General features: G+C 46.4%; 1 protein-coding gene across 2 annotated transcripts in view; it reads left to right on the top strand.

Moving 5' to 3' along the window:
* The window catches only part of LOC142560922 (uncharacterized), a 384,720-nt gene that overhangs the window by 17,562 nt on the left and 342,490 nt on the right, over positions 1-24,668 (top strand). For both annotated transcript variants that reach the window (XM_075673344.1, XM_075673343.1), the window contains exons 4-5: positions 16,761-16,832; positions 16,897-16,941. In XM_075673344.1, the coding sequence (XP_075529459.1) occupies positions 16,761-16,832; positions 16,897-16,941 (117 nt within the window). The remainder of the gene's footprint in view (positions 1-16,760; positions 16,833-16,896; positions 16,942-24,668) is intronic.

The following is a 24,668-nucleotide window of genomic DNA, read 5'->3' as shown; positions in this document are numbered from 1 at the left end:
TGCGGCACGATAACACCATGTGTAAGCATAACGGCCGGAATTGGTGCGGCCACGTAATTGCCGTCAGGTACAGCTGGTGAGGACAACAAATCTACGTGTGTCATAGAGTGAGGTGGTAGGCGAATAAAATCTATGCAGCTCAGATGGCTGGGAGGCGGGTCCACAGGGTCGGCAAGAAGAGGCAAGTCAAGGCGAAGTGAGCCGGCCGAACAGTCAATGAGGGCAGAATGACTGGCAAGTAAATCCCGACCGAGAATGAGTTCGTGAGGGCAATGCTCGATGACGGTGAAGAGAACGACTGTGTGTCTCTCAGCAATGGTGAGTCGGGCAGAGCACATGCCAACAATAGCGACAGTCCCTCCGTCGGCGACTTGTACAAATCGGTTCGGGGCAGGCGTCAGAACTTTCTTGAGCCGACGGCGAAGAGCAGCACTCATAATGGACACATGCGCCCCGGTGTCAATCAACGCGCACACAGGAACATTGTCGACGAGAACGTCCAAAAGATTCTTGTTCGTCGGTAAGGTGAAGCGAGGATTTTGAGCCAATATCGTCTTTGCAGCTTCACCTCCAGAAGCTGCGCTGTCTAGTTTTCCGGTCGGGGGTGCGGCGAGTAGGTCGGAGAAGGAGCACGGCGAGACGGGGGCGAGCGAGATTGACGACGGGAGGGAGAAGGCGAGCGGGAGTAGCGGGGTCGTGTCAAAGGCGTCGCAGGGTCAGATGATGGGGTGGGCATAGAAGGGGCGAAGGAAAAGGACGCACTAGAGGGGCGAGGGTGGTAATTAGGAGAATAGCGTGTGGGGGAAGTCCAGCGGCTGCGGCAGTGGCGAGCGACATGTCCAATGCGTCGGCAGTTAAAACAGATCGGCTTGTCGTCCACGGTTCGCCATTCGGAGGGGTTGCGCTGCCCATAAGAGTAAGAAGGGCACGGTGGGGCCGTGCGTGGAGAGAGAGGTTCCGAGCATGCGGAACGAATGGAGTGCAGGCCGACGTTGGATAACTCTTGACGGACGATGGCCTGGATCAAGGAGATTGTCACCGGAGAATGATCAGGTGACACCTCCACCAAATTAATGTTACGTGTAGCTGACGTACGAGTCTACAATATATTTACACGTAGACAAGCGGTGGCAATGATGGCGACGCTATATCAAGCGGTGGCCACGTCATCTTCCTTCTCCTCAGTGCAGGCACACTGTGGCGGCTGTTCCGTAGCAATATCTTTATCAACCTTTGGCTTGTTGTTCTACAAGCTCTCTTCCCTCGCTGTTTGTCGCCTTTTGCACTATCCCAAGGCAGCTTGCGTTTTTAAAAGTAGCTTGTGAATAGTGATCCTAAAGTCGTGACTCGCAATTTAAGTGACCACTTGCCACTTTTTTGCATGGTTCCAAAAGCATTTACCCATTCAATCGAGTCTTTAAATTTTGTTACAACCATGTGAGTTATAATGCAGGACGACATTCAATGCCTCTGTTAGCTAGTATTTTTCAGTGAATTAGAAGGAATTTTAATAATGTTAAAAGTGACCCTAATGCATTGATGAGACCATCATAATTAAACTCTGTGATAGCACGTTCCCAGTGACCGAAGCACGAAAAGGCTATGAAGCCTTAGTCTATCTGGTCCCTTTTCTGTTGCATTTCTAAACGTGAACTCTTCAACAAGTTTTCATTTAGTGGAGACATAGAAGTTTGGAATAATATAAAAAGTATAGAAATCTGCTAAGTGAGTGCATTAAAAAGAAATTGGTACTGCATGAACAAATACTCTGAAATCTATTTCAATCCCCCCAAAAAATTGGTGTACTTTCACGGACCTGAAAACACTGATACTAGCTTTTGGGATGCGCAACTCTCACGTGTCCCCCGATATGTCGCTTTCCTGCATAGCTCCCGTTTCCTGTAATCCGGCTTCTCCGCGTGGCTTGATGGCCACGGAAGTCAGTGTGGTTGAAGCGCAGTACGAGAGATCGCAGGAGGGTTGCGCTGCTAACGCCATCTAACGGCGGGGTTACTTGGGCGCAGAAAGGAGAAGGCTCTTCCTCTTGGGTTCGAGGTCAGCAAGCGACGCGGACGTTCCGCGCGTGCGCCGATCCATGCTTCTGCGAGACCATCTCGCGAGCCTCGGTCTAGCGTGCCACCGTTCGCATGATTGTACACGCGAACGACCAGGCGTTGGTGTCCAGCATGGGGCGAACATATTCGCTCGTTATCCGGTCGCGGTGAGTCGGACTTCCTAGATTTGTTGCTCACCCATCGGCATGTTTTGGGGATAGCAACTCGGCTAGCAGGCATTGATCTATGAAAGGTGCAATAAATAGCCTTGTGATTGTTTGCACTACTGTGTTGTCGCTCCTTTGTCCCAAGAGCACGGGTGAGAACTCCACATCTGGCACCCAACATGGGGCTCTTAGGGCATCGGACGATAGTTTGAACAGTTTTGCTTTAATCGAGACCTTTGTTTGAACCGAAGCATAGGGCTAGCATGGATTTTGATCGCGAGCATCGGCGGCGTGCTTTCTTGAGCGAGGCAACGATGGCTGTAGTGTGTGTGAGCTTGTCAACATGCTAAGCCTTTTCACAAGTGTTCTTTTTTTAATGACATTTGTCGGTATGAGAGCCACGTGGTCGACATCCTGGAAGAGCGAGGCTTAGAGCCCACGGAGCATTGGCAAGCCTGAAGCGAGTGAATACGGAAGCCTCGTGGGTGGTCCGAATTTCTTATGTAAATAGCTTCTTCTATCTCTTTGACTCGGATGAAGTCGTGGCTCTGGGAGCCAGGTGGCCGCAGGTCCACGGGTGCCGCTATGGGCCGACTGGTATTGCGGCCTGGCACCGGGCGCTTCGACACCATCTGGGACGGTGGGCACCGTCAACTCAGATGCTGTGTGCACGAGCGGGGTAGGGTCACATAACAGAGAGCTAACGTCTCCTCGTGGCTGCCTGTCTTGCGCCCATTTTGGGTGTTGTTTTTTGGATGCCAGTTGTTGTCAGGGTAGCGATGCTTTAGGCCTAAGGCTTTGCGAAGCTGCCTGTCTTACGTGGATGGACACAACCTGGTGGACCGTGGTGTTGAGGTGTTCATTCTAGTTAGCCTCGCACGAATTAAGATTACTTGTTCGACACAAGGAAGCGACCTTCATTCCCGTGAACTTCTGAGTAGGTGCCCGATCTTTTGCTAGCCTAGTTGAACATCATACCACGTGGGCGATGTGCATGCAGAATTTTGTCACGATCCACCCCGGGTCGTGAACAAGGGAGGTCTTGTGGCACCCTCCGATAAAAGGACGCTCCGCAGCGTGGTGGTGCTGAACGATGACTGACCGGTGAGCAGCTGTGCTCGTCGGTGTTTATTGCGGTGCGGTGACCAATGTTGCCTGCCGAGCTTTAGCAGGCCACCGAGCTTGGCGGGCGAACCAAGATTATGCCAGAGGGGGCGTCACATACTTGCTACAAATTTCTCTCCCTTGCGCTACTTTAGTGTTTGCCGAGTGTGTTGAGTGTACGCAGCGCGATTGGAGTCACCCCTGGTTTGCTGTCAACTGCACATCGTCTGCGCTGCTGCCCCGGACTACGATCGAGCCACCCGGGCAATGGTGATGCTGTGGCCAGTTCGGCGCAGTGACTTCGGCGGCCGCCTGTATCCAGCTCGCAACCCTCGGCGGCGGAGAAAAGTGCTGGCGGTCACCAACAGCTTCTCCGGCTCTTGCCAGCAGGGTGCGTCGGCACGAGCGACAATTGCTCGTACCGACTACTGCATCGCCGTTTCCGGAGTCCTGGCCTGGAATCGTGCCGTCGAGTCTGCAGAGCTGCTGCTGTGACGAGTGGACGCCAGCGGTGTACCCCAAGGACAATGCGGCTTGCATGTTATGGACAGCGTGTGGACATTTCCACGGGGCGGCCACTTTTGCATGTACTACCTTGTTTGCGAAGCACACATTGATGTTAGACCATGTGACATGTTTCGTTGGTATATGTAGTGATTTAAGGTTGAGGGGATGTGGGGCTGCGTGACTCTCACGCGTCCCCTGATGTGTTGTTTTCCCGCATAGCTCCCTTCTCTGGTAATCCAGCTTCGCCGCGTGGCCTGATGCCCGTGGCAGTCGGTCTGGCAGAAGCGCAGTAGGAGAGATGGCGCGAGTGTTGCACTGCTAACGCCGCCTAACGGCAGGGTTACTTGGGCGTGGAAAGAAGAAGGCTCTGCCTCTTTGGTTCGAGGTCGTCAAGCAGTGCGGGCATTCTGTGCGTGCACCAATCCATGCTTCTGTAATACCATCTCGCGAGCCTCATTCTAACGCGCCACCGTTCACGTGACCGTACGCGCGAATGACCAGGCGTTGGTGCCCAGCATGGGGCGAACATATTCGCTCATATCCGGTCGCTGTGAGTCGGACTTCCTAGATTTGTTGCGCGCCCATCAGCATGTTTTGGGGATAGCAACTCGGCTAGCAGGCATTTATCAATGAAAGGTGCAATAAATGCCCTTGTGATTGTTTGCACTACTGCATTGTCGTTCCTTTGTCCCAAAAGCACGGGTGAGAACCCCACATAGCATGCCCACTTAAATCATACTAGTTGATAAGACTGCAACTAGTAAAGACCTCGCTAATGAATTTAACTGACATTTTGTGACATCTTGGGAATTCGGATCGCCTAATAAGGCAAACCAGTAAATGCAATTCAGTGTGCCCAGTACTTTATTTGTGAACTTAAAACTGCGCTAGGGACAAGACACCAAGGTAGAAGAAGACATGACGAACGCAGCATTCAAGATAACTTTTGTGTACAAAAACGAAGTATGTGTAGTACGCAAACGTTGCATCGGTACTTGCTGATATCTTTCTAGCTAAATTAGATTGCTTGTTAAGCAAGGTGCCGCACAATACAAACATAGATGAGAAGAGCACGAGGACGGGTGCAGACCTGCGACTGGGTTTTATGTCTGTGTGTGCAAAGTCATTGCCTACGCGCATGCTAGAAACCTGCTTTCATTCTGTTTGTATTGTGCAGCACCTTGTTTAATGATGTGTGACCGACTCGCCCAGCAACATGCACTATTGAATTAGATTGCTTTTTGTTGTGGGTGCTTACTGACAACTGCATAGTTTGTGTCTTTAAATACCTAGATGACTTTTTAATCTTGTTAAATGCTAACTCTTACGAAGACCTTAAAGAACTTGCGAAAAGCATTCGCGAGTCCTTCAAATCCACCACCACCAAGTTGAATTTTACCTTTGTATTGCCCGAGAATGCTTCTTCGCCGCTTTTAGACCTAAGGCTGTTCTTTTATGATAAGGACCACCTATGTTGCTCATACTGCCTTGTTCAAATGGGGCACTTTTGCTGTTCGATTTGTGTCACTCAAAGTTGGTCAAGAGGAGCATTGCGGTGTCATGCTTGAGGTCATCTTCTGCCAAGTAATGTCATCATAAGGTCCAAGTTAGTTTCTCCTCCCAGGTGGAACATCGCCATTATGCAAGTTCTCCATACGCACTCCACACTTTGGGCCATAGCTGAGTCTCTGTTGAAGGTCATATGCCACCATACCACCGACACTGGGGGTGAAAAAACGAGAAACAAGAGACAGGCGAAAGTTTTAGGTGATGTCACATGTCCATAAGGTTTTGCATGGGATGAAGAGGGCGGCCAGAAAATTCGCTGTTGCAATTTTTTTCGGTACCCTGCAAGTTACCGCATTTATGTGCCCTAATATAGACAAACCTAAAGCTGATGGATGGGGCGTAAAATACAGGCACACTTATGCAGGGTGTCTACCGACCGGGAAAACTGGGAATTCTCAGGGAATTTGAATAGTCTAGAAATACTCATGGAATTTGTGCTTCTATCAGGGAAAATTACCTGTAACTTTAGTGAAAGGGAACAAAAGTCGTGTTAATGCCGACTCCAGTAACAGAGGAATTGCAAAGAATCGTTATTAGAGAGTTTGAGAATAGGGGCCCCAATATTTTGGGGCCTCAAAGAGCTTTGCGGGTGTTAGCGTTGGGGCACACAGGAGTGAAGAGTTTTAGAATAAGGTTTTACGTTTGCGGATAGCGTCTTGCGCTGACAGCGCCACTACGGCGTCAAAGAAAGGCTATTAGAAATAATTAAATAAAATATACCATTTTATGATATGAATAGTAGATTTAACTTGCATGTATTCGCGTTTAAATACAATTTAGAGGTTATTCTTTAAGCAGGAAACAATTAGTTGTGCTTAGTTTTGAGCAACAAAACCAACTTTACGTGCCTTCACCAGCCAAGCTTAGCCGTGTTAGGCCTACGAGCCGTAAATCCACACTCGAATTCCGAGTCAGCGGCGTCTAATGAATCAATCTTCATAACACACGTTAGTTGAAAGAAAGCGATAACTGCAGTCACTTCCTAGCTTGCGAACTTCACGCGTTACCGCGAATCGAACCCGGTTTGGCGCTAGGTTAGAGCCGTCGCTTCGATGGGTGCCGCCATGTTTGTTGACGCAAAGCTTTTAGGAACGCTATTTGAGCTCCCGCTAAATCGGTGAAATAGCGTTCCCAACGCAAAACCCAAACGCAGTTTGCGTTTCGCGCATGCGCAGTGGCTTCGACGCTATTTCTTTGGGGCCCCTATTGTCATCGGCACGATGTATTGCCAGAGGAGTTAACGACCGATTTTCCAGACGCCCGATTTTTCGGACATGCCCGATAATCCGCACGACATTGCAGCACCACCATGTACTCCATATAGTCAATGTATATTGCCCTGACTGCAGGTCTGAAATGGCATTAATCAAAGCCACCACCGCTGCCATTTTGATTATCTCGCCGCCTCGAACCGGTACCCTCGCACGCAGATCCGCTGGCAGCCGTAGCCACTACCGCGGCAACGTTAAGCCTAGTTGCTTCTACGTTCGCTATTAAGCTTCTTGCCGTGCGGTGCCGTGTTTTTCATTGAAAGAATTCGCCGCTGTCAGCAATGGCACCGTCTCTTTCTTTGTAATCCTCGCGATTGGCTTCGAAGCTCGCAGAGCACAGCGCGTTGCGTAATGCCAGTCACCAAAAGTTAGTTTCCCCTCAGTACAGTAGTGATAGGCGGTGAAGCATAACAAGGGTGCGAAGGGGCAATTGTCACGAGACACAGTATGCATTCCTTAATTATACACGCGTGCACCCCCGTCTCATGTCAAAGTGCGAGCATCGATATGCCTAATAAGTGTACTGACAGGCTTTAAGTTGTTTTTTTTTTTTGGACGTGCTTGTGGAAATTTTAGCCCTTAAGGGCAGTTAGACATGCATTCATTTTTTTTTTTTTTTTCGGACAGCCAGATATTTCGGATGTTTTTGCGGCCCCTAGCGAGTCGGAAAATGGGACGTTGACTGTACAACTGACCAAGAGGATGCTTCAAATGATCCATTGGGTGAAAGGGTGGTGGCAGCAGGAGGATGAGAACCGAATTAAAGGATCGATGCGCTAAATAATATTAACGGGAAAGGAAGTGTGCCGCCGCCTCTTTGAAATAGCTTGAGCTCAAAAAACAGTGTTAGCTGATGCTGAGATGCAAGTGTCCCTCATCCAAACCAGAATAAACTCTTTAAAGCAGTGAAACCCAACACTGAGATGTTGTGTACAGGCTGAGAGTATATCAGGACAGTTGAGGTTGACTTCCCAGCTGCCGAGAGAGAATCTTAATTGTGACAAAGTTCAGGCCTCCTACTGATGAGCTTGCTATCAGCTGATAGAAATATCTCATATTCAAAAATATTTACTCATGTATGCATCACCTTTTCATTCATATTTGAAAATGTTCGACTCAATTTGGAATGGGTTTTACCATTTCTTTCGCTGTGCATTTTGCTAACACCGTCCTTCTGTTTTGTTTTTAAATAAAATAGATATTACTTCTTACTATTCAAATTGGATTGTCATTTTTTTGTTTCAGCATGCTTACTAGAGAGTGACAGCATCGGGCAACATGGTGTCGCCTGTCTTGACATAAATAAAACAAAGTTCTGGCTCATTCAGGGAATCTTGCAAAGGTGCTCAGGGAAAACCTGAAAAAATCAGGGTATTTGGAAATGTCAACTTGATAGACACCCTGTTATGTACCATGTACGTAATATTTCTGTGGGAACCCGCAAGGTGGAAAAAAGTAATTAACAACAGAAAGGTGGTGGTCCCGGGTTCGAGTCCTGGACCAGGACAAATTTTCTTTCGAGGAACCCATATCGGTTTCCTTTGTAGCAATTGCTACAAATTGGTGGATGTCTGATTTTCCCTTTATTAATTATTCTCTCCACCTTGCAGGTTTCTGCAGAAATATTGCGTAAAACTCTTGCCTTTGCTTCGAGTTGTTGACAAATCTGACTTCGCCTTGCCATGTGCTAGCCACCTGGTTAGCTCAGATTGTAGAGCGGCTGCCCCGGAAAGGCGGTGGTCCTGGGTTGGACCAGAATAAATTTTTCTACAACTGCGATGCTTTTCCTTCGAGGAACTCGTATGGGTTTCCTTTGTAGCAATTGCTACGAATGGGTGAATTTCTGATTTTCCCTTTATTAATTACAAATGTACCAGGTAGAACAGAGGTGGTTTACAAGTTTCTGCCGACCTGTGGGATGTTCTATGTGGGGCAAACTGGAAGATGTATCAATAAGAGTTTAATGCAGTACTCTAACTCGCTAGAACATGGCAGTGGTAAGCACCTGCCAGTTCATTGCAGGTCATGTGAGATGAGTGCATGCAGATTTTTGATAGGACAAAGGTGTGTGATAGGATGAAGCCAAGGACCAAAGGGCACGTGAAATCTTGGATGCTTCGTTGATAGCAAGACATGCCCCAAATAGGTGTGTCAGCGAACCATCTGTGTATTGTTTCATGAAAGAGCTTGATTATTAGGTGTAGGTAGGGGCTTGGCGGGGGAGTTTTCTAGGGTCATGAGGTTACGATTGTGCTTGCGCATTGTTCAAAGAGGCAGGATTGTGTGGTTTCAATAAAGCAGTTGTAAGTCTGCATTCATCCTGTCTTCTTCTACCTCTGTGTCTCGTCCCTACCACAGTTTAAGTTCCCAAATGTCTAACTAGCTTCCCAACATGCTTTCCTTGATCCCAGTACTTTGTTTCTTTACCCAACTTCTCCTTCCAAAATCCGGAGCATCATATGGAAGCTGAAGACTGGTTGCTCGGCTGGTTCCGATGGCGTCAAGGCAAAAATTGTGATCTAACATAGAAATTATATTATATACTCGCAGCATTTCTTTGAATTTAAGAAAGCATTTGATTCTATCAAACATGAAGTTCTTGCAAAGTTACCACTGTACGGAATTAGGGGCATGGTGCTTAGCCTGATTTACAGTTTTATTTAGTTTCTAACCCAAGTCAATTTGTTCTTGTTTACGATGTGGAGTCTGATGTACAGTTAAATAAATATGACGCGCCACAAGGATCAATTTCAGGCCCTCTTGTTCTTTATTTATAGTAATGATATGTTCCCCATACCTTTGATATAGTCCTCTATGCAAATGACATAACTGTTTTCTTTTCTTATCCCAGTTTACCTCACCTCATAGCTTTGACAATCTCATTACTGCTTTATTTAACAGAATGGATGAATACTGACCAACTAATTTTAAATGTCAACAAAACTAAGTTCATAATATTTCATGCTATTTAATAAACAGGTTGTTTCATTTGCTTCACTTATACAGTCGAACCCACTTATAACAATGTTCAAGTGGCACGAAAATTCCTTCGTTATAACCAATAATTGTTACAGCCGGGTTGCATGAAAAGCTAAAAATAGGGAGATGGCAGAGCTGATGTGAAAAAACTATAATAGCAGGGAGGCCAGTGCACCTTCTCAGCAACTTCCTCCATCCAGCTACTGACTGTGTTCACTCGTTTAACTGCTTCCAGGGAGCTCCGATCGACAGCTGCAGCTGTCGGCGTAAAAGAATCGCACTACTATAACAACTGCAAAGAGGGGTCACAAGTGGCACGCAATAGGCGAGAACTGCCGAGGCATCCCTTTGGTGGCCCCAAAAGGGGCCTTTTAAAAATTGCGAGAAAGCTGCCGCAGCAGCCTGTCAGCTTAAGAAATCCAGAAGAAATGCTGAGGCGAGATAGCTGCAAGAATCTCGCCACATGCTTCTCACTGGCTTGCACGAGAAAACCCTTTGCCCGTCAGCCTTGTATGCTATACGCGAAGCTTGCCTACATCCTCCAAGGCAACCAGGTGCTCCACGTAGTGCAGTGGAAGGTTCCTCACGAAAACCAAGCCAGGCCTCCTGCGAGGACAACATTGAGGCAGCCTGCCCTACCACATCATCGCTGCCGTCGTCGCCGTCGTTATCTGATGCAAGCACGTTCACCACGATCGCCTCATCAGTTAGAAGCACTTAGTTTCCAAGTCTACAGCCGTGCGCTTTCTTTTCACCGGCAATGTTGTGCATTGCCGATAATTAGCGCACAGATCAGCCATTTTCCGTTTCGGTGGCAAGTCAAACCAACTGTTGGTCAAACAAGGCTAAGAAACTGAGTGGCCAAGGACGAGTTCGCCGGAACCAACAAAGACGAATGCATGCGATTAAGCTGTTTGCAGAACTGCGCTGAATGAGGAGCCAGCGAGCAACATGCGAGCAACCTGCTAGCAGCGCAGTTGTCAGGGTCTATTCATGTTGACGTGGTCCATTTGGCTTGGAGCTAGGGGCGCAGCCCATTGGTGTTCGGAGGGGTGGAAAGGCAGCGAGAGAGAAGCGCGCGGCTGCTGTTGGAGCATCTTGCAGTGGCTCGAATTTCTCGTATTTTTTTTTTTGTTTCTTTTCAAGGATTTCGCATTTCACTACCTTTAGGCTCGGACACCCAGCAGCCAGATTTTATCGTTATAACCAATAATGTGGCATCGAGGCATAGTAGTAAGTGGGTTATTTCACCATGGAACACATACAAGAGTTGACAGTGCAGCAGCATTTCATTGTTATAACCGATATATTGTTAAAACCGGTGTCATTATAAGTGGGTTCTACTGTATTTCAGTCATGTCTCAGAATGCGTATCGCAATGCAATTTCCTTGAAGTGCAATTCCATGAAAATCTAATAAAGTGGATGTGTGTGCTAGCTACTTGAACATCTTGACTTAACAGCCTGAAAGATGAGGATGCAGAAGGGTACGTGTGGTTGTTATGTGCCTCTTCTGCATCTTATGTCTTTTGCGCTGTTCCCTGATTTAAGATGTTCAACTAGCTAACTACAATAGACACCGCATGTACAATTTGTGGTAAGCAACATAGCAGAGACAGTTGGTATGCTTAAGATGTTGGACCTTATTACCTATGCCCTTAATATGTCAGCTTTATTTTTCTATGATTCATTCCTTGCTCTCCTACTGCATTCTTGTTTGTTTTTGTTTTGGGAGCCGCATGCAAACCAACCTGAATAACCTAAACTTTTGCAAGGAAGAGCTGTCCATTTCATTCACGACTTGCGATACTATGAACATGCTTAGTATTGTTTTTCCTCGGACCACTATCCTTAGCATTCGTGATATGTATAGCCACAGTCTTCCCACACTAATATTTACTGGGTACACTGCTGACTGTCAATTATTTCTAATCACCTATAGTAATATTACACAGAATTATGCGTTCTCTTCTAAATACTCGCATGCGAGCACCAACCTAATAACATAATATTCTTCCCTTTCGGACTTTACGGAGCAATTAAAAATACACTTTCTCGATTTTGATTAGTCGTTTTTATTTATTCATTTGCTTATGCTCATGTTTAGTGGGTATAAAGTAACAAAGCAATGTGTTGCATTTTTTTCTTTTCTGTTTTACTTTATCATTATTCAGTTTACTCTATTCTATAGCACATAAATCTCATAATATTCATCTTTTTTTACTTTTATCTTGTTACTGGCGAACTTTGAATCCTGCTTGTACAAGCCATTTGCTGATTTTTTTATTATATGGCGTTTCCTTTTTTTTTCTCCAGTGCTGTTGTGGGATGAATGTATACTGTGGTGCTAGATGCCTAGTCAGGTGACCGTTGACATCACCTTTCGTCTCCATCATGCAATCTTTCATTGTCAACCAAATAAATCAATCAAACGAATAACTCCCTTTTGAACAACATATCAGGTTCCAAGATCATGGACTGTACTGCTCCCCAAGCTTGTGTATTTGAGCCAAGAGGTAACAAATGTCTGCTGCCATATAATTCTGCCCACTTGACATTGGTAAAAAAAAGCACATAACTTTGTGCTTCAACTCGGCCCTTGCCAAGACTTTCCAGCACAGGGTCAGACTCGGCTTCCTACAGCAAGCTACAAGACTTGTCGATGCAGGTCAACCCCCTGCTCTTCCTACTTCTCTCACAGTAGTCCTGTTAAGTCCACTGAAAGCTCCAGGGAAACATAAGGAGTGGGAAAAGCATAAGACATTAACTTGTATTCCCTACACCACGGAATTTCGTATAGACTTAAGAAGGTAGCTATGTGAGCCAGTATTGATGTTTTTTCACTAACCTAACGTCTTTTGCGACTCTGCTGCACCTTAAGCTGGACTGTCAAATGCCTAAATAGTGTCTGAAGTGCTAGTGAAACAGTGTTCAATCTTTTATCGCTTTACACATGTATTCTCCACATCCCGGAAAAGCATGCCAGGGTTCTTCCACAAGGGGCAAGTGCTAACGTTGACGTTAACTCTAGGTATCAAGCAGTCTAAGTGACGGTTGGTGCTAGATGCCCAAGGCGGTAAGTGACGTCGGGACTCTCTAAGAAGCGAGGCTCATTCCTTCCCACTTTAGTGGGCCCTGGGAGCTGCTTAGAGTGCCCGCATCATTCTGCAGGACTGTTTCCCACCAAAATGACTTATCCCAAGTAACTTCAGCTTCTCACCCCAGCCAAGTTGAAGCGTACCGAGGCTGCTTGTGGTCGTTATGTGAATCAAACACCCGACGCTCATGCTGCTCTGCTTTAATGAAAATAAATCACTGAACAGAAATGCTCTAAATCCATTAAATCAAAGAACCAGTGGACATCGATTTCTTTTTAATCGTGACTAAGTAATATACCATAAGTACCATAATCTAACAATGTAGACGCACGGCCACTGCCAGCGCCAGCCCAGGAGCAGCAATATCTGCTATGGTTCCTCCCCTTTGCTGCGCGAGTTGGTGTTGGAGTTGTCAACAGGCCATAGGAGATGACGCACTGGTGCTCCACCTGTAGCTTTGATTGCGCTTGCGCCGCGAGACTTCATGAATCACTGTAGTGGCGCCCTGGGGAGCACTGCCTGGAGCTCCCATGTTCCCACTAGCAGTGGCCGTGCCTGTACATATCCCTTACACTTCCATGTAATAAGATATTTCTTCTTCAAGAACCACATTTCTCCTGTACCTACGAACAATGCACATGGCACGCACATTACATATTCATTCCAGAAAATGAACACAATGCGGGAGAATCATTCTTCTAACCAAGCAACAATGCTTTGCATCACCTCACACTCAGCTGGGGCTGCTGTAATTTTTTTCTTTCGCAAGCAGTGTACATCTGACGACAAGGAAAAGGAGTAAGTGTTCCTTCGCTCCTTTTTTCATATATCGGCTCCTTGTTGGCATGGTTCAGCTCGTTGGTTCGACAACCGAAGACCTTCGAAGAGTTTCTTTGTGAGGCCACCAGCATCGAGAAAACTCTGTAAATGTGGAACCGGCAATTGAACCACCGCACAAGCCCAGCGAACTACGCTTGAAGTTCAATCATTGGGCACTGGCGAGCTACGCGAGACCATCGGAGCGGTTGTGCTAGAGGAACGTCGCAGGATGTTCCGAAGATCCCAGCCTCGGCTTGCCTCGATCGCTGACGTCATGAGCGAATACATCCAGCGGTCACTGGAACTTTCCGAAGGGCAGCCAGAATTGCCACAGGGCCAGCCTGAAGCAATGACCTACGCCACCGTCGCCCGCCGTCAAAGTAACTCTCCGCACCCGCGCCAGTGTGCTGTAACGACTCAGTTAAATGAATTGAAAATTCTCTTTTCATCTTCAGCTCATGTAGCATCAAATTTATCACGTTCCTTAGACTGCCAAAATTATTCTGCTGATGCTGAAGTAAAGTTCGGCAATATTCCATTACGCTGTTTGTCAAGGTTGGTGTGATTACCAAGCTAAGTAGAAACATCAAAACATTTTTTCCATTCATGAGTCGAAGTCTCAACATGATTTGCTTTCTGTTTTAAAGATTATTCTCAGGCTGATGGAGCATCCATCACTGAACTTTAGATACGTGTATTGTCGACTTTGATGACACTGACATCATTTGTCTCTGCGATCATTTTAAGAACATGTGCCGTTATTACATCGACATTTTATACCTTACAAGAAAAAGAAAACGCGTATGCTTAAGCCTTGGGTGACCTGAGATATCATACAAGTGGAAAACTAAAAGACTAAAATGGAAAAACGTATCGCCTACGGCCATAGCTGAAGTAGAAAGCAGCCATGCGCCTCCACTACACAACGAATTATTAAGGTGAAAGCCTTAGGTGTTTATGTTGGCATTGTCCTTGGCAATGACCTTGGCGAAACTGCACCGTGACAAAAAAAAAAAAAAAAAACCCCTTCGGCACTGCTCCACATAGTAACAGCTGCGAATTAGTGAAAAACGTATGCGCGCAGCCGGTTCCTCCTCTCTCTGTGCTACATCGCAGAGAAACACTTGTTGCGCAACAAAGCGGGTGTGCGTGCTCTGTGCATCGATGTCACAGTCGGACGACAGTGGCAGTTGTCAGCGGTGAGGAGGCGAGCGAGGGAGGAACCTGCACACTCTTGCAGCTTGAGAGGATGGCCGCACAAGTATGCCGCTGCAGAAGAGGCATGTGCCGCTGTGTCTTCACGAGCACAATGCCGAAGACCGGGGGATCTCGAACTGCGGAAGCGAGAAGCGGTATGGCGATGGGTATGACAAGCGGAAGAAGCAGAGTGACGACATGTGCAATGAGCAGAAGAGGCCAAGGCAAGAAAGTGTGAACACGAGGCTCGGAAATGTGCAGCAGGCTTTCACCTTCTTGTGTTACAAGAGTGTAACACCTGCCAAACTTTTATTTCACAATAATGCCACCTGACTTCATCAATACAGCCCCGAATAAGTTCTGGGACTACCGTATCTCAGTGAGTAGGGTAGGTTGCTTTCGCAAATTTCTGCTGATCTATTATAACCGCAATTAAAACATTTTGAGAACACCTAGGCATGTCTTTTGAGTTGTGAATATGAAAGTATTCACTTGAAGGCTGCTGAGCTGTTTTTCAAGTTATGAACTCCTTGTGGGAAAGCAAGCGTGTCAAGATGCCTGGCCAATGCCTCCTGCATAGCACAATAACACTTCTTCTTGGGCGAGTTGGTTGAACCCATTGCAGCACAAAGGAACAGGGACAAAGAGGACAGGACACCCATGGTGTCTTGTCCTCTTCTTTGTCTGTGTTCCTTTGGGCTACGATGGCTTCAATGTAGATAGCATAAGGCCAGTGCACTTGAGTCTGCAGTATTAAATAACATTATGTAATGACATAAGAAACATATCCAATTCTTCTTCCTTATTTGTTAGACTGCGCTTTTAGATGAAAATACTTAAGAAAATTTTATTGATTTTAAGGCAGTACTGTGAAATGATTCAAAATTGAGACAAAGTGAGTTAGCCATAATTAATGACAACCAGTTCGAATACACACCGGAAGTACTTGTAACAATGACATTGTATCATTTTATCAAGGTCGCTCTAATTGCAGTTCCGAATGACTCTCATCCTCGGCTTTCTGCATAAAAATGTGGCCATTTTTTGCCACACGTACTGACGGTTTCTTTTATAATTTATTCGTGGGTTTTAAGTTGTCGCAAATCTTTGTACTGTGTTCCCTGTTCCTATGGCAAGAGTGACTGTGAATGTATTTTCCTTCGAGGAATAGGAGGAAAATCAGGCACAAATTTTTCACAACATGCATGTTTTGGGGTTCATTCTGAAGGCTTTGTCACGCATTGCTAAATATATGTCTCTTAACATGGGCACAGTGCAGGAGCTTACACAAATTGCTACCGCACAAGTTTCTCGACTACCACTGCAGCTATCGCATGGTTGTTGCAGAGATGCTGGCTACTGCGATCATGCTGATAGTGGCCTTTTGTTTAGGGGAGGGCCTGTCCACATTAATGTTATGCAAATGAAATAAAAATGCGGGTTTTATGCTTTTTAACCTTGTCCACTGTCCTGGTAGGGAGCTTACATGTTAACAAAGTGCAAATGCATTGGAAAAGCTTGGTGCCTGCAAAAGTTATCAATAATTCAAGTTGTCTACAATAATAATAAGGGTCATAGTAACTTGGCACAATTATTTGTGTCTCGCATGTCTTTAAACAGAAAATTTGGAGTTCTCAGAGCTAAGTCTTTTCCTTAAGTAATCACTGACATAACTGCCAAGGCAGCAGCTGCCTGTACATAAAATACCTGCCATCTGCATACTTGATTACCTATAAGGAAATTTGTGCATTCGAAAGATTGTCTATGTGACGGTTGACATGACTATGTTGTTTGCCTGGGTGCTAAAAAAAAAACAGGGTGCGCATTGCCAAAGCTAATTAATTGGCAGTACCAAATGCAGCATTAGGAACCCACCTGAGGTCTTTGCCTGTGTGAGGCTTGGATTTAAGAGCTGTAAAACAAAGTGTGTGACATACATTTGGAGCATGCACATCCATACTGTCTCCACATAGCAGTTGTGCCAAAATCCATGCAGATTTCTGGTGTCAAGGTGCACAATGTCATCAACGACTTCAGTCACCTGAGCAGCCTGCAGTTTATGGAAAACGTGAGTTAGTTGTACGAGACCTCCCTGGCTGCCTACTTGATGCAAACTGATTTTTCTTGTGCAGCGCGTCTATGATGAGGAGGTCAAGGCTGAGCCGAGGGATGCACAGGTAGGCTCTTTTCCTCCTTGCAATTTCTCCGGTGCAACTTCTAGCTCCCCTGGAGCCGAAGGAAGATGCATGAACTATTCTAACATGTATGAATGCAGGCTCATCCCAACAGTGTCTTCAAATTCACTTCCTGGCAAAAAGTCGAGGTGCCATCTAGGTTCTATATTGTATGTTACAGAACTGACAGAAGCTGAACCTACATCCTAATATTCTTAAATGGATTGAAGAATTCCTAACTAATCATTCCCTGACTATCTTTGGCCACCTGTCCAAACCCCTGCCTGTTACCTCAGGCCTTCCACAAGGGTCTGTCCTCGGTCCCCTCCTATACTTAATAGATCTTAATGACTTAACCCTGCATATTTCCTGTAATATTCGAATGTTCGCTGATTTTCAGTTACCCCGCACCATTACTAATTGTCATGATCAACATATCCTTCAGTAGTAAATTGGTACAATGATTAGCTAATGTCCCTCAATCCTATCACATGTAAACTCATGTCTTTCTCCCGTTATCACAAACCCTCTCGCTTTGATTATTCTATTTCTAACTCGTTGATTGAGCCAGCACAATCATATATTGTTACGCGAACAAAGGATTAAGACTGGAGATATTTGTGTGATATTTGTGTGGTGTGCGAGTATGATATTTGATTTTTTGAAGGAGGCATGTGGGGCACCATCACTCGTGAAAAGAGGAGGAAGAACAAACTGGGCTCGCGCTGTGAATCTAACCGGTCAGCGCTGCAACCGCTGTTGTAACTATAACCTGTAAATAGTTGCTCGTCTTACTGACTCATCCTTCGCGTGACATTGTGGTGGAGGGTGCCGTTCCCCGTCCTCACCACGGAGCTCCGCATGGCCGCACCGTCCCACTTTCCGCCATAGCTCCCGGTGACGACACCTCGTCTTCTTCTACTCCTGCGACCCCGACAAGAACGTACGTTACAGTTACAAATCTCCGCGATCCTGGCATATTCTCCGGCCAAAATAATGTCGATGTTGAGGGCTGGCCCAACCTGTATGAGCGTGTTAGCCAGAACAACCGCTGGGACCCTACTATTATGCTAGCCAATGTCCTATTTTACTTGGGCGGAACTCCTCATGTCTGGTTCCAGACACATGAGGACGAGATCTCTAGCTGGGATGCTTTAGCTGGGATGCTTTCAAAAAGAAGCTCGTCCACCTCTTTGGAAATCCCACTGGTCGGCAGCTGGCTGCTAGAAAAGAGCTTGCTACCCGAGTTCACTCTTCTACTGAATCGTATGCCTTGTACATACAACACGTGCTCGCTCGTTGCCAGAAAGTCGACAAGAAAATGGCCGAGGTTGGCAAAGTCAGCCACATACTTAAAGGAATCGCGGACGACGCGTTCAACTTGTTGGTCTTCAACAATGTATCCACCATCAACGTCATTGTCAAGGAATGTCACCGCTTTGAGCTTGCCAAAAGCCACCACGTCATTCCACAGTTCTCCCGGCTCAGTAAGACGGCTGCAACGTCGTCTTGCATTGACCTTACTGCTTCACCACCTTTAAATGAGCACCTCACACTAATTGTTTGCTGCGAACTCGAGGCTGCAAGTCCTGCGCCGTCCATTCATGCCCACATGAACCCACCATTGACCAACCAGCCCCAGCGCGATCTCCCTCATTCAGGCAGTTGCACAGCAAGGATTTGCAAACCTAGGTTTTCCTGCTGCCTGCTCTGTCTCCCAACCTGACGCCCGACCAGTGCCGACTGCTCCACCTACCGGCGATCTGTATTCCCCTCCCAGATAACGCAACCCTGCTGAGCAGAGAACTCCGGACGACAAGCCCATTTGCTTCCGTTGCCTCCACATTGGCTGCATGGCTCTCCACTACCGCACCTCCTGGACGTCGCCGTATTCGAGTTCCATTCGCCGTCTCCTCGTCCATATGCTGACCCGCACCATTACTTGCCTCGCCGTATGCCTCCTACCTCTGACGTATCCGTCGATGTCAGTCATCCTGCTCGCTCGCTGTCACCTCAGCGCCGTCGGTCCCTGTTGCCCCAGCCACGCCGCTATTCGTCGCCGACCAATTATGGGCCATCCTGGACGAAAAACTAGACCATGCAACTCCTAGAGGTAGTGCTGCATTATCTTCGTCGCTTGAGGTGTGTATAACACGTGCAACTTGAGTAGCACTAGAGCGGCGTCCTGGGGACCTTACACAGGTGACCACATATGTTAAATCACTAATGCGTTCAGTTGACTGTGAAGGGACCAGTCCACAGCCACACCAAGTCACCTTTTTCGAATGAAACTGAGCCATGGTGGTGGTCATACCACTCTGTGGAGTGATCTTGTGATGCCAATATACGCAGATGAGCAACTTGTCGGGCTTCTTCAGCACGGCACTAAGTTTCGGCAACTGAATCCTCTGTATGGAGCGTAAAAGGGAAAATGGTATCCAGACAGCTGTGCGGTGTCCGAGCGTAGAGCAAGTAGAATGGTGTGAAGTCCATGGTTTCGTTCTTCGCTGTATTGTAGGTATAGGGGATAAACGGTAATATGTCATCCCATTTTTTTGTGATTGGCTGATACATACATAGCCAGCTTGTTAGTCAGGGTGTGGTTGGTTCGTTTGACAAGGCCATTCGTCTGAGGATGATATTGTTACGTTAACGAAGGATTAGAATTGGAGACTATTTACAAAATATATTTACTAGAGATTATGCAGTGCTGGCCAGTTCAGCCGACAGCTCGAGAGCCAGACAGCGTTCTTCTTTTCTCGAGTGATGGCGTCCATGTGCCTGGTTCAAACAATCGAATACCACATGCGTGTAGCATAATCCCCCGGCAGCAGAAGCAACATCCTGGAGCGTCTAAATGTCATCACTGGAAGGGTGATACTGCTTCAGTCGTGTAATGTGCACGATATCACTGGACTGGGAAGCAGATGGGGCATCAGGGGTGATCTCGTAGGTGACGGGAGTCGCGGCACGAAGCACTCGATGTGGGCCTGTGTAACGAGACAGCAGTTTTTCTGACAGGCTGACCTGAACGTGACAAACACCATAGAAGCACCAATGAACCAGGCGAGAAGTGCACGTCTCGGTGTCGCCGTTCGTACAAATGCCTTTGACTCTCTTGGGATTTCAGAAGGCAGTCACGGGCCATTTCCCTTGCGTGGGCACAGCGGGCGATGGTGTCAAGTGCATATTCACTGGTCGGTGCCGCATGAACAAGGAGGGCTGTGTCGAGGGTGTTGCAAATGGGTCGCAAGCCCCAAGGGTAGCGTTGGCCTGGCGGCCTGTGGCACAACTGGAAGCATCCGAAGGTCCTGGCAAAGCATGAGTCGACTGCTAACAGAACAACTTGTTTATTCTAGCATCGCAAAAGAGCGGCCGGTCAGGTCGATCGAAGTGGAGAGACGGGAGAGCACGTTACTCGACGGAAGAAATCGGAGCCTCTCTTGGCGTCCGGGGGCAGCTGCTTTTATACTCTCGGAGTTGAGGGCAAGAAGGAACGGCTCTGGATGGGGCGCACGTGACGGCGCCGCTCGGGCACGTTGAGACTAGAAGGTGACGCATCCGCCGGGCCGGCGCCGGACAGACCTCCTCGCTTCACAGTTGGGGAGCTCCTCTCCCCGGCTGCCGCGCTTTGACAAGCGTGGGCACCAACATGCACACACACACACATGAAGACACGTGGCATTGAAACATGCCTGGACGCGCTTGGCGGGGAGGCGTTGCGGCGGCGCTGAACGGGCCAAAATGTCTGCCGCTTTGAACGAAGCCCCGTTGTCCGTTGCATCCGCGCCGGCTATACCGCGCGTCATAGGCGAAACGTAACAAGGGGCAGTGCTGGTTCTCGGGCGAACAGAAGGAAAAACGGGGAATACCCGGCTGTGTCGTGGTGCGAGGAAATATAAGCAAGTGTGACAAATGGTCGAGCGAAGTCCCAGTCAGTGTAGTCTGAAGAGACATATTTCGGGAGCATGTCTGTAAGAGTGCGATTGAAACGCTCTGTGAGGCCATTTGTTTGCGGATGGTATGACGTGGATAGCTTGTGCCTCGTGGCACAGGACTGCAGGATGTCTGCGATAACTTTTGATAGGAATGTTAGGAATGATAGGAATGAGCGTTGTATACGCCATGAAGTGTATCTCTGGCATTTTGACCAAGGTTTGCAAGCGCAGAGTATGTGATACCATCGGGTACGGGTGACTAAGATCGCCTGCACCCAGCAAGTGCGGCCTCCACTTCTTCAATGGAGAAAGGAGCATCCATAGGAAGATCTCGGGAGCAAGGGGGCACAATGGGAATAGGTGTGCAAGGTGAATACCTGGACACTGAACCCATGATCCTTGTGCAGTAATCTTTGGCTACGTTGACTTCTCGGCATCCTTGATGGAGGGCTAGAGATTTAAATGGACGACGCTGTTGAGGAGCTGCTCGAAGTCCACGGATTATTCTCCAGACAACTGACAGAGGTTTACGCAGATCGAGAGACTCGCAAGGGGATTTCCAGCATTGATTTTGCAGTACAACGAGGTGAAGCTGAATTTTCTTTTGAATGTGTCTGGCCTCTCTAAGGTTGTAGACCGATTTAATCCGTCTGTGCTGTCGCTCTGCTTGCCAGCGGATTGCACGGAGTCTCTGTATTTCGGTATCAAAATCTGTGTATTTCTCCAATGGCCGAAATGAACGCATAGCATCCTGCATAGCCTTGGCAATCTCAAATTCTAGTGTGGACGAAAAGCCATCGTGGCATGTGCCAAGGCTATGCATCCAAATATTGTGTATTGTGTGTATGCAATGAATGAAATAAATTGAAAAACAAAAAACAAATGAAGGACGGAAGGAAGTACATACACGATACGAGCGCATCTGCACTCTTATCGTGTACTTCCTTTTGTCCTTTGTCCGAGTTGCACTGCCCACCCCTAGAAATGTGTTCAGTCACCAACTCGCCCAGCTTGCTGTGTTAATTCTGGTAATGAGGCCGAGCGCAGTTGGTGGTTCTAAAACATCTGATCAGTGAGTCGATCACATTGGCTTTTATGCATGTCTCGTCGAAGTTTACAGCATAATCGCTGGTGCCTCCCAGAAAGTACTACACAATTCGTGTCGAGCATGTGGTCAGATTGCACAAGGTTTGGCAACAACAGACAACTGATGGAACTATCAACATTTGAGAAACTTCCTATACGTGCAGGCGTGGCCTGTGCTGAACGATTAAGTTTAACATTTGTTACCTAGTGAAAAGTGGTCACCGGAGAAAGATAAAGAAGTACATGTGTCAATATGTGTAATTGTCTCGGAAGTATTTTTTCATGCTACATATACATAGTCATTTTGGTTAACTCCTTTCTTACCACTGTAGACATGCTAATTTTTGGTGCTTTCAAATTTTATCATTCGATTTCAAACCTTTTTGTTGCATTGTATACCATGGTACACAAAATTATATACTGACTATTGTTTTGTATGAAATTAAAGATGAAATAACTATTCAAGGATTTTTTAAGAATTCATATGTTAAGCTTCCAAGAAGCACCGGAAGCATGAATGAAAGTAATAATTTACTGTATTTAGTATAATTACTGAGTTAAAAATCTGATATATACAAAATGTGTGCCTTGTTCTTAGTGCCGTTCTCTTGCAAGTTGGACAATGCAATAAAATATATGTAGACTTGCTAGCGTGAGTATTAGCCATAGTGATGCCCATGCTATGTGGGAAAACCACGGCTTTGCAAATGTGAAAACGGGTAAGCGCCTATTGTGCAGGGAGCATTTGTTTTTACTCATTGCAGCAAGTGCTTGGTTCTTTATTGCTGCATTCTTTAGGATCTCGAATCAATGGATGTCAGGTTGGGGAGCATCTACAAGTCTCCTTCTACTTGGTTATTGTGTTAAATCAGCTTTTCTTTGCTAGCAATTGTTCTAGTCACGCACCTTAAACTAGGCTTTGAACCTTCGTGTGCTTTATACAGTACTTTAGAGTACCGTAATGAATAAGGGTATTTGTACAGGTGGTGTTCCAAAGGTAAGATAGACTGCTAGTCGAAGCTTCTGCTGACAGTCAGCCTGAAATCGACTGCGTGCTCTTGTGTAAGTGGAAACCCCACATGACAGGAAGCATTGCTCATAGTAACTTGCACATGTGCTGACAAAACATGGATGGATAAATGCTACATCCTGCTGAAAAGAAGTAAAGTTGCACTTGATATTAGTAGAACACAATACTCTAAACAACCTCTGCATGTTCCAGTGTGTGAGACATCATTAAAGCAGCGTATGTGTCAGATCTGAAAATTAGACAACCTGACAGAAGCTTCTTTATCTTCATTGCTGCTGTAATTTAAAAATTATGTTGCAGAGTTGACCAGAGCAAAACTTTTGTGTTGTTTGATTGGGAAAGTGCTAGGAGCACTGGAGGTCATTTTCGACTATACCTCTTGTCCAAGTTTTATTCTTCCAGGCTGTTCAGTGTGCAAACAATTGTCAAATCTGACCAATAGTTTAAGTACAGTCATCATTCCATACGGTGCATCTCATTTTTTGTCCAACAGTAAATTTTAAGAGCATGTTGAAAAGCCTTGGATCAACTTGATTGATTTCTGTGGGTCTGGAAAGGAAGGAGTAAACCTTGTGTAACTTCGTGTTGTTAGACAGCCTGCATAAACCTCAAAAAGTGCCTTGGCCGCCCTCTTGTTACCCTAGGTAATTTACTTCTTGATCTCTTTTCTCCCTATTTTATAGTTTTCTATTGTCTTGTTTTTGAGCCTCTATACAACTACTGCTTGCAGTGCACCTGTTCAACTTTAAGCTTTATGCTCTTTTTCATCTTACTGCCTGTAGTGTGGCCTGCACACCTACTGGCCAGTTTAGTAGGACATTTCCACCTTTGGGAATCTACATCTGCTCTTGTCCAGTCTCTTCTCGCGAGATATTTTACTTTGTAGATGCCCATCCTGTACCTCCTTGTATCGTTTCATACGTAGTTTATTTGTGGGCTCCAAGTGCTAATCTACCCACTGCTGTTCTGTTTACTTCGAGCCCTGACTGTATTTCTTACATTAAACATACAGCACAGCATATCCAAATGTAAGCCCTAGTACCACTACTTCTTTCACAGTCCTCTAACTATATTTTACTTGTTATACATCATGATGCTCTTTTGCTTATGGACTTTTCATTTAACTGCACCTGTGCAGGTTCTTCAATGCATTGTTCCCTCATATATTCGCACTCACAGATATCTACTCGATTTGTTTACTGCAGGATCGAGAGGCACACAAATCTGCATTGCCATTAAAAAACTGTGGGACCTAATTCTTGTACACTATGTGTAAATCCCGAATTTCTCAATCTCCCGTTCAGATATTAACAAGCAGTTGAATATCTGGCTGCTCATAAGACAATGTTGTGTGCATATGCACTGTGCCTGGTAGCTGTTGTGTTACCACTGCTCTACTGTATGTAAGAGGCTAAACCCTATTTTTGCTGCTCTCTAACTTCCTTTCCCTTCTGTATAAATAACAAAACAGAAAAGCGGTGGCAGTGAACAGACCAGTTGCATCCCTTTGTTAATAACTTAATATGTGTTCTTTCCACACTTTAGCCTTCCCTTCAGGCTCTCGCCTGTGCCTTCACTTTCTTTGTCGAGGGAATTTCTTAGTAGGGTTGCCAACTGTGCAGAATTAAGCGGTACAGTTCCGACTTTTGAGTAAATGTCCCGTGTCCTGACTTCAT

Source organism: Dermacentor variabilis, chromosome 10, assembly GCF_050947875.1.
Source record: "Dermacentor variabilis isolate Ectoservices chromosome 10, ASM5094787v1, whole genome shotgun sequence".
NCBI classification, from domain to species: Eukaryota; Metazoa; Arthropoda; class Arachnida; order Ixodida; family Ixodidae; genus Dermacentor; species Dermacentor variabilis.
The sequence above is the reverse complement of the archived record's forward strand: the minus strand, read 5'-3'. Positions and strand labels throughout refer to the sequence as shown.